Source organism: Nannospalax galili, unplaced genomic scaffold (genome assembly GCF_000622305.1).
Source record: "Nannospalax galili isolate Female #2095 unplaced genomic scaffold, S.galili_v1.0 scaffold330, whole genome shotgun sequence".
NCBI classification, from domain to species: domain Eukaryota; kingdom Metazoa; phylum Chordata; class Mammalia; order Rodentia; family Spalacidae; genus Nannospalax; species Nannospalax galili.
Window position 1 is genome coordinate 2,718,943 of NW_008329640.1, and position 10,389 is coordinate 2,729,331.

The 10,389-nt window shown below is 40.1% G+C and overlaps 1 protein-coding gene across 1 annotated transcript in view; it reads left to right on the plus strand.

Annotated features, from left to right (window-relative positions):
- Noxred1 (NADP dependent oxidoreductase domain containing 1) overlaps positions 1 to 6,229 on the plus strand; it is a 21,610-nt gene extending 15,381 nt beyond the window's left edge. Inside the window, exon 6 of the mRNA XM_008839963.2 lies at positions 5,915 to 6,229. Coding sequence (XP_008838185.1) covers positions 5,915 to 6,092 — 178 coding nt within the window. The 3' untranslated portion in view covers positions 6,093 to 6,229. The remainder of the gene's footprint in view (positions 1 to 5,914) is intronic.
- Positions 6,230 to 10,389: the final 4,160 nt, after the last annotated feature.

Consider the following 10,389-nt stretch of genomic DNA (forward strand, 5'->3'; position numbering starts at 1 on the left):
CTCACTCTGTAGACCAGGCTGGCCTTGAACTCACAGAGATCCACCTGCCTCTGCCTCCCAACTGCTGGGACTATAGTCGTGCGCCACCATGCCGGGCTTATAGCCCATCTTTTAATTGGTTCATTTGGTTTCATGGTTCTTTGTTTTTTGAGTTCTCTATATATTCTGGATGTTAAACCTCTGTCAGTTCTGTCACTGGTGAAGATTTTTTCCCACTCTGTGGTTTTTCTCTTCACTTTTTTGATTGTTTCTTTTGTGGTATAGAAGATTTTTAGTTTAATGATGTCCCATTTATTGATTCTTCACCTTATTTCTTGAGCAACTGCTGTCTGGTTTAGAAAATCCTTTCCTACACCTATATCTTGTAGGTTATTGCCAATGTTTTCTTCTGACAGTTTCAGAGTTTCAGGCTTCACATTGAGGTCTTTGATTCATTTGGAGTTGACTTTTGTACCAGGTGAAATATAGGGGTTTAGTTTCATTCTTCTACAGGTGGAGATCCAGTTTTGCCAGAATTATTTGCTGAACATACTGTCTTTCCTCCAGTGAATGTTCTTGGCCCCTTTGTCAAATATCAGGTGGCTGAAATTGTATGTACTCATATTTGGGTCTTCAGTTTTGTTCCATTGATCTATGGGTCTATTTTTGTGCTAGTACCATGTTGTTTTATCACTATAGCTCTGTAATATACTTTATATCACTATAGCTCTGTAATATACTTTAAAATCTGGTATAGTAATCCCCCCAGAATAGCTCTTAGTGTTCAGGGTTACTTTGGCTATCCGAGGTCTTTTGTGCTTCCATATGAATCTTAGTATGTTTTTTTCCAATTATGTGAAAAATGTCATGGGGATTTTGACTGTCATTGCATTGAATCTATAAATGGCTTTTGGTACAATGGTCATTTTCACAATATTAATTCTTCCACTCTATGAGTATAGGAGATCCTTCCATCTTCTGGTGTCTTCCTCAATCTCTTTCTTTAAAGATTTAAATTTTTCATTGTAGAGGTCGTTAATGTCTTTAGTCAGGTTTATTCTGAGATTTTTTATTTTCAGGGCATTATTTTATTTTATTTTTTAATTTAATAACCACATGATTAGAAGAAGCATTTCATTACAGCTTTAACATATTCGGTAACAATTTCCAGAGCAAGGATACATCTCTTTCAAAAGTGGCTGTAAATTTTTAGGTTCACAGTTGAATTAATACAGTTATACAATATTGAACTCAGAGCATTTTTAAGTCTACAGTTCCATGGCATTCATACTATTGGGCAATCACAACCACTCATTCCCAGAACTCATAGATCTTCCTTAAGTAAAACTTCTACCTATGAAATAAGAACTTGTTCCCTCCTCATTATGGCTATTGTGAAAGGGAGTGTTTACATGTATTCTTTCTCAGATTGCTTGTTATTGGTATATAGAAAACCTACAGACTTTTGTAGATTAATTTTGTAACCTGCCACTTTACTGAAAGTGTTAATCATTTCTAGGAGTTTTCTGGTGGCATTTTTTGGTGTCTCTTAGATATAATATCATATTTTCTGCAAAAAGGGATAATTTGATCATTTCTTTTCCAATTATTACTCCTTTAATTTCCTTCTCTTGTCTTATTGCTCTTGCAAGAGTTTCAAGCACTATGTTAAAGAGAAGCGGAGATAGTGGACAGCCTTGTCTGGTTCCTGATTTCAATGGGAATGCTTCCAGTTTTTCTCCATTTAGAATGATGTTGACTGTGGGTTTGTTATATACGGCTTTAATTATGTTGAGGTATGTTCCCTCCAGTCCAATTCCCTCTAGGACTTTGAACATAAATGTGTGTTGAATTTTGTCAAAGGCCTTTTCTGCATCTATTGAGATGACTATGTGGTTTTTGTCTTTGAGCCAATTTTTATGATTTATGATGTTTATTGACTTATGTATATTGAACCATCCCTGCATCTCTGGAATAAAGCCAACTTGATCATGGTGGATGATCTTTTTGATGTGTGTCTGTATGCTGTTTGCAAGGTTTTTTTTTTGGTCTTTTTGAGACAGGGTCTCCCTGTAGCCCCAGCTGTCCTGGAACTCACTATGTAGACCAGGATGGCCTTGAACTCACAGAGATCAGCCTGCCCCTGCCTCCTGAGTGCTGGGATTGAAGGCATGTGCCACCACACCTGGTGGTTTGCAAGTATTTTGTTAAGAATTTTTGCATCTATGTTCATTAAGGATATGGGTCTATAGGTTTCCTTTTTGGTTCTATCTTTACCTGGTTTTGGTATTAGCATGATGCAGCTGGCTTCATAGAAGGAATTTGAAAGTTCTCCCTCTATTTCTCTCTTTTTGAATAAACTAAGTAGTAGTGGATGTAGGTCTTCTTTGAATGTCTGGTAGAATTCTGCTGTACATCCATCTGGTCCTGGGCTTTTTTGAGTTGGGAGGTTTTGTATACTGTTTCAATTTCCTTATGTATTATGGGTCTGTTTAAGCTGTTGATCTCTTCTTGGTTTAGTTTTAGTGGTTCCCATGCTTTTAGATACCAGTCCATTTCTTTTAGGTTTTCAAATTTAGTAGCGAATAGTTTTTTAAAATATTCCCTTGTAATGTTCTGGATCTTTTTGGTGTCTGCTGTGAAGTTTCCCCTTTCATCTCTGATTTTGTTGATTTGGAGGTGCTCTTTCTTTCTTTTGGTTAACTGGGCTAGTGGTCTGTCAATCTTGTTTATCTTTTCAAAGAACCAGCTCTTGGATTCATTGGTTCTTTGTATTGTTTTCTCTGTTTCTATTTCATTAATTTCTGCTCTGATTTTGTTATTTCTTCTTATCTGCTGGGCTTGGGTTTCATTTGTTGTTGCTGTTCAAGAGTCTTGAGTTGCAATGTTAAGTCGTTTATTTGTGTTCTTTCTGATTTTTTAAATGTAGGCACTTAAAGCTATAAACTTCCCTCTAAGGACTGCTTTCAGCATGTCCCAGAGGTTTTGTTGTGTTGTGTTGTCCTAAAATTTCCAGGAATACTTTTATTTTTTTTCTTAATTTCTCCTTTGACCCTTCATCATTCAGGAGTGTGTTGTTTATTTCTAAAAATATTTTATTTATCATTTTTTATTTTATGTGTATGCATGTATTGCCTGTGTGTAGGTAAGTGCACCCATGTCGTGCAATGCCCATGGAGGACAAAAGAGGCTGTCGGACCCCCTGGAACTGGAGTTTCGGACAGTTGTTAGCTGCCTTGTAGGTGCTGAGATTTGAACCTGGGTCTTCTGCAAGAACAACCAGTGTTCTTAACCACTGAGCCATCTCTCCAGTCCCAGGAGTGTGTTGTTTAATCTCCATGTGTTCGTGTAGTTACTAGGATTTCTTCCAGTGTTGATTTTAAGCTTTATTGCATTGTGGTCTGATAGAATGCATGGAATTATTTCAGTCTTTTTGTATTTGTTGAGGCTTGTTTTGTGCCCCAGTATGTGGTCGATTTTGGAGAACGTTCCATGGAGCACTGAATAGAAAGCATATTCTTTTGTGCTTGGGTGGAATATTCAGTAGATGTCTGTTAGGCCCATTTGATATATGATATTGTTTAATTCAGATGTCTCTCTGTTAATTCTCTGTCCTGTTGACCCTTCTAATGGGACAATAGGGTATTGAAGTCCCCTGCTATTAATGAGTTGGGATTAACCTAGGTCTTAAAGTCCTGTAGTACTACTGTTTTTATGAAGTTGGGTGCACCAGAGTTTGGTGACTATATATGTTCATGATTGTAATATCTTCTTGGTCAATTGTTCCTTTGATCAGAAATGGCCCTCTTTATCTCTTCTGATTAGTTTTAGTTTGAAGTCTGTTTTGTCAGATATTAGAATTGCAACTCCTGCTTTTTTTCTTAGTACCATTTGCTTGGAATATTTTTTTCCATCCTTTCACCTTAAGGTAGTGCCTGTCCTTGAAAGTGACATGGGTTTCTTGCAGACAACAAACAGATGGGTTTTGTTTCTTAATCCATTCAATTAGTCTGTGTCTTTTGACTGGGGAGTTTAGTCCATTAATATTTAAAGTTATTCATGAAAGATGTGTATTGATTCCTGTCGTTTAGATTTCTGTTCACATTCTTGGTGGAACTGAGCGTTTCCACAGTTATACCTTCATTAAGTTTCTTTCTGTTATCCCTTGAGTATAGTCTTTCCTTTCTTCAGCTCTTTGTATTGCTTCAAGATCTCTCTGAAGGGCTGCTTTTGTGGACATGAATTCTTTCAGCCTATTTATGTCATGGAAGATTTTTCTTTCCCCTTCTAGTATAATAGACATTTTGGCTGAGTAAAGTAATCTGGGTTGGCATCTGTGGTCATTTAGAACTGGAAATACTTTGGTCCAGGTTTTGATTTTCATAGTTTGCACTGAAAAGCCAGCTGTAATTCTGATGGGTTTTCCTTTATATGTGACTTCTTATTACTGTGCTTATTACTGCTGAGCCATTTTGCCTCTTTTTTTCTTTTTCCATGTATTGTGTGTGTGGGGGGGTATGCATGCATGTGCATGCTTTCATGCATGTGGGTGCTTGTGTGCAAGTGCACATGGAGGCCAGAGGCTGATGTCAGAAATCACCTGCAATGACTCATCTACTTTTTTGGGTTTTTTTTTTTTTTTTGGCCTTTTTGAGGTAGAGATCCACATGCCTCTGCCTCCCGAGTGCTGGGATTAAAGGTGTGCGCCACCACGCCCATGACTCATCTACTTTTATTCAGAGGCATGGTCTCTCCATCAAACCCAGAGCTCATGGTCTGGGATTACAGGCAGATCAACACACCCACCCAGAATTTATGTCCATTCTGGGAATCTGAACTTGGTTCCTCACGCTTGCTTGCCCCAAGTGTCTTAACCACTGAACCATCTCCCTGACCCTCTTTTCTCCTTTTAAGTTGTTCATGTTGGGTATTTGGTCATAGCAATACAAAGTTAAATACAAGTTTATAATTAAAAAGTCATCACTGGTGGGGTATGGTGGCATACACCTATAATGCTAGACTTCATGAGGCTGAAGCAAGTTTGGGGCAAGTTCTTTAATTAAAAATCCAACCAGGGTAGCATGGCATTGTGGCACGCACCTTTAATCCCAGCACTCAGGAGGCAGAGGCAGGTGGGTCTCTGTGAGTCAAAGCCAGCCTGGTCTATACAGCAGTTCCACTCCAGCTGGAGCTCCAGCTCAAAAAATGAGAGAGGAGAGAGAGAGAGAGAGAGAGAGAGAGAGAGAGAGAGAGCTCAATGTACCCTTATCTATCTCTTCTTCCTTTATATGGATCCAAATTTCTGAAAAAGTTTGAATGTTAATTTGAGTTTGGTAAATTTTTCTTTCTCCTTCACTTTTGGAAGGATAATTTTATGTGTGTCACAGTTCTGGGTTGATGTTTTAAATATTTTACCCCTTCTCTTCCTGTTTGCTTGATTCCTGAGAAGTCAGTTTCTTACCATTGTAAGAATACCTTTTTTTCCCTCTGGCTTCTCTCAGAATTTTCTCTTTATTTTTGATTTCCTATAGTATGAAAAATCTGTCTAGGTGCATGTAGTTTTTTGTTAGCATTTTCACTGCTGGCATTTATCCTGATTGGTGCTCTTAGCTTGCCATCTAGATCTATGGCTTGTATATGTCATTACTTTGGGGAAATTCTCAGTCATTAGTTTTTCAATAATCTGTTCCTTTCTCTCCTCCTCTTCTAGTGTGATCAATTCATTTACATTATATATATAATTTCTTGTGTTTTTTCCATAGTCCTTGCTTATTTTCCTCTATATATTTCAGTCTCCGGTGTTTTCTTTTTTCACTTTCATCTTTGGAGATTTCTGTGGTAATGTACTCAAGTTCAGAAATTCTCTCCTTAGGTGTTTATCATATGTGTTAAACAGACATGAAGAAAGTAATACTATCTTTTTTTCCCACCTCAGGTTCTTCCCCTGGTTTGATCTGACTGCTGTGCAACTCAAGGAAACTCCTTTTAGCCGATGTCTCTCAGCTAGTACTGTTCTCCAGGACCACCTTACTCAAATGTACTGTGAGTCGTTTGGCATCTCCCTACCCAAAGAAAAACAGCCAGACGTTTCCATGAACTCTCCATCCCAATAAGAAATACCAGGAATCAGGATTGCCAGAGAGTCATGCATTGTTTGAAAATTGTACTAAAAGTTCTTCTAGGTGTAGACTAAAGTAAGAGGCCCTGTACATATCAATGCCTAGCTTATAGAAACAACCCAATAAAAGTACACAACCTAACTTACTGCTTCTTCAAAAAGCCTTGTTAACACAAATTATTTCTCTTCTAAGAATTGAATTCAAGAAGTTATGCCATTATTAGATAATTTAAAAAAACAGCTTCACTCCTTGTGATAATATTTAGCTAACTACCTTTTGGATAGACAAGTGAATTTATGAAATGCAATCTTATTGAATTATGATATTTATTTTAGTTATATTGGACTGTCCTAGTACTATCTCCTTTTAAGTTCTTCCCTTTAATACCATTTAAAATATTTTATTTATTTATTTATTTTTGTCTTTTTGAAGCAGGGTCTCCCTGTAGCCCCAGCTGTCCTGGAACTCACTATGTAGACCAGGCTGGCCTTGAACTCACAGAGATCCGCCTGCCTCTGCCTCCCATGTACTGGTTCTACAGGCTTGCCCCACCATGCCCAGCTTATTTATTATTTTTATTTGATGTGTATACATGTATTGCCTGCATGTAGGTAAGTGCACCTGTGTTGTGCAATGTCCACGGAGGACAGAAGAGGTTGTTGGATCCCCTGGGACTGGAGTTATGGACAGTTGTTAGCTGCCATGTGGGTGCTGGGATTTGAACCCAGGTCTTCTGCAAGAACAGCCAGTGTTCTTAACCGCTGAGCCATCTCTTCCGCCCCCTAATACTGTTATTTAAAAACTGGTGGAGGAGCTGGAGAGATGGCTCAGCATTTAAGAGCACTGACTGTTCCTTCCATGGACTGTACTTCAGATCCTGCCTCCAGGTTCCTGTCCTGCATTTCTACTTTGGGCTCCCTCAGTGATGATATAAACCAAATAAACCCTTTCCTTTCCAAAAAAAAACAACAACAACAACAAAAAGAGCACTGACTGCTCTTGCAGAGGACCTAGATTTGCCCCCACATGGTGGCTAACAGCCATCTAGTTCCAGGAGATCCGATGCCCTCTTCTGATCTTCACTGGCATTGCATTGGTGCACTTATATACATGCAAGCAAAACACTCAAACACATAAAGTAAAAATTAAAACACTGGTGGAGATGTAACTCGGTAGAGAGCTTGCCTAGGATGCACAGTATCTCGTGTTCAATCACCAGCACCTCATACATTTGATGTGGTGGCACACACTTGTAATCCCAGCACTTGGGAGGTGGAGGCTGGAGGATTGGACATTCAAGGTCATCCTTGGCTACCTAGTGAGTTTGAAGCCAGCCTGGAATATAGGAGACACTGTCACAAACCAGAACAAAACAAGGCAAAGTAAAATAACAACTGGAGTTGAGTGCTGTGGCAGGAAGATAGCAAGTTCCAGGCTAGTGTAGGCCGCAGGTAAGATCTTGTTTCAAAATAGACAGACACAGACTTATAAATAAAAAAGCATATACAAGTTCGAGGCCAGCCTGGTCTAAATTGTGAGTTCCAGGCCAGCTGCAGCTACAGGGAGACCCTGTCTCAAAAAAAAAAAAAAAAACCCCATAAACTGGCTTCATATTAAATAATTTAAAAGTTGTTGCAAAAATGTAGATTTTTTTTTTTTGGTCTTTTTGAGAAAGGGTCTCCCTGTAGCCCCAGCTGGCATGGAACTTGCTATGTAGACCAGGCTGGCCTTGAACTCACAGAGATCTGCCTGCCTCTGCCTCCCAAGTGGGATTAAAGGCCTGTGCCACCACACCTGGCAGAAAATGTCGATCTTAATTCTATAGTGTGCATTTGTTTCAGTTTTGTTACTGAATAGAACCACTGTTTTTTAACTGCTAAATGACTTTTGAGCAAAACCATTCACTATACATGGAAATCAACATGGTCTTAGATTAATCATTTACATTTTCTTATTTTGCATAATCATGAGCTAAGCAAATACAATGCTATGGTTACAGAATGCCTTCTTTTTATTTTATTAGAAAGGGTTTTGATTAAAATTCTCAGTTCAATCTGGGGGAAAAATAGGCTCATCATCGAATATTAATTTGTATCATGAATATTAGTTTGTCTGATTCTGCTGTGAAATTAGACAAGGTACATCACTGCCTTTATGCACTACGTTAGCCATACTCAGGATTAAGAAGGGAGAAGAGGAGCTAGGGGAGATTCAGTGGACAAAGTGCTTGCTGTGCGAGCATGAATACCAGAAATTAAAAAAATATTTTATTATTTTTATGTATATGAGTGTAATGCCTACATGTGTGTAAGTGCATCCACATTGTGCAATGCCCATGGAAGTCAGAAGAAGATGTCAGATTCCCCTGGAACTGGAGCTATAGACAACTGTTAGCCACCACTTGGGTGCTGGGAATCAAACCTGGGTCCTCTGCAAGAGCAGTCAGTGCTCTTGACCACTGAGCCATCTCTCCAGCCCTGAATACCAGAATTTGGACCCTCACAACCCACATAAAGCAAGACAGGCATGATGGCTGTCTGTAATCCCAGAGCTCTGAAGGAAAGGAGAGGAGATTCCCTTACCCCCTTTGTGGACTCACAGAATCAACTCTCAGTAAATAACATGAAGAACAATCAAGGAAAACAGTTGGCATCAACTTCTGGCTTCCACACACCACCTGAACATACATGTACTGACACACGTACACACACACAACAGGCACATGCATATGCAAAAAAAAAAAAAAAAAAGGACTGGAAAAATGGCTCAGTGGGTAAAGTTGACTGCTGTCCCACAGTATAAGTCTGACAACCTGAGTTTTATGCCCATAAACTGCTGGGGGTTTGAACCAGCTACACCCGGGCAGTGATGATTGGGGATGAGTAAGCATACCATTCACCAGCCCATGCTGCCCCCAATACCCAGGAACACTCAGACGCAATGGGGAGTCTAGTCAGGCAGAGACTCATTTATTACAGGTATTACAGAGCTTATAAAGGCACCTGGAACTCCCCCCCACCCTGAGGGTGTATCTTAAGGATGGTCACACGCTGATCATGCACTCCTCAGCAGTGCGGAAGTATTCTTCAGACTTTCAAAGCAAGCCAGGCCACGCCCCCAGTAACTTCCTTTCGGACCTATGCAAGGTGGGGCCTTTAGGTCCCCACATATCCCCCTTTTTATTTTTATTTTAAGGCTGCACTGACTTTATTTCACGGGTTACCCACCTCATATGTGGCTCCCTGAGGAGAGATGGCTATCTCCTTCCTCTAATCTTATGCTTTTGCCTGTCTTAGGTTGTGTCACCTCTGATCAAGCCTTGCCCGTCATTGAATCATGCACCTGGCCATGTGCATGTCCTGTTTTAGGAGTACTTGTCATGGGACATCTTACCCATCTTTGGCTAAAAATGCATCATGATTAAGGGCAGCCATGTGGGTAATGCCAGCCCGTGACAGTCTTAGTCTCTGCCTAACTCAAAACATCATTGGATCATGCACCTGGCCATGTGCATGTCCTGTCTTAGGAGTGCTTGTCATGGGACATCTTACCTGTCCTTGGCTAAAAATGTATCATGATTAAGGGCAGCCGCATGGGTAATGCCAGCCCATGACAGTCTTAGTCTCTGCCTAACTCGGTTAGCCAAGCGTGGGCAACCGGAGGGGTTCCTGGGGGAGTCCATAATCATGAGGAGGTGAGCTGTGGCAGTTCCAAGGGTCCCCTGTCACTGAATTATCTGGTAAAGACACTTAAAGAAAAGCATTATCAAGAGAAAGCAAGTCATGGCATAGGACAAGTTGAAATACTTCTGAGACCATGTACCTTTTAGCCAATCAGCTAGTTGTCAAAGAGGATGACTGACAATGAAGTCAAGGAACTGGGTCCTTTACCTCAGATGGTTATAAAGAGAGGAATTTTGTCTCATGAACTATTGTCCATGGACCATCATGCTAGTCAGTCGGATCCTGGCCTACCCACTTAAGGTTTTTCGCATGCACCCATATGGGGTTTGAATCTCCTGTAGGGTAGACCACCCAAAGCCTCGACCCATGGTTAGCAATGGATCTGGTCCTTTCCATTGCCCGGTAATGGGATCCTTCCGTCTTACCCGTACCTCAGGTCTCTGCTCCTGTCAACCCCGATGCTTCTGAAACTGGGATTCCAGCTGATTTTTTTGAAAATTAAGAACATTAATAGTGAATAAGGCCATACCCAACTTTTGATGGGGGCTTATTCCCCCTTTTTGTTTTTGTAATTGAATTTTTAGGTTTTGATGGCTGCATTCTACAAT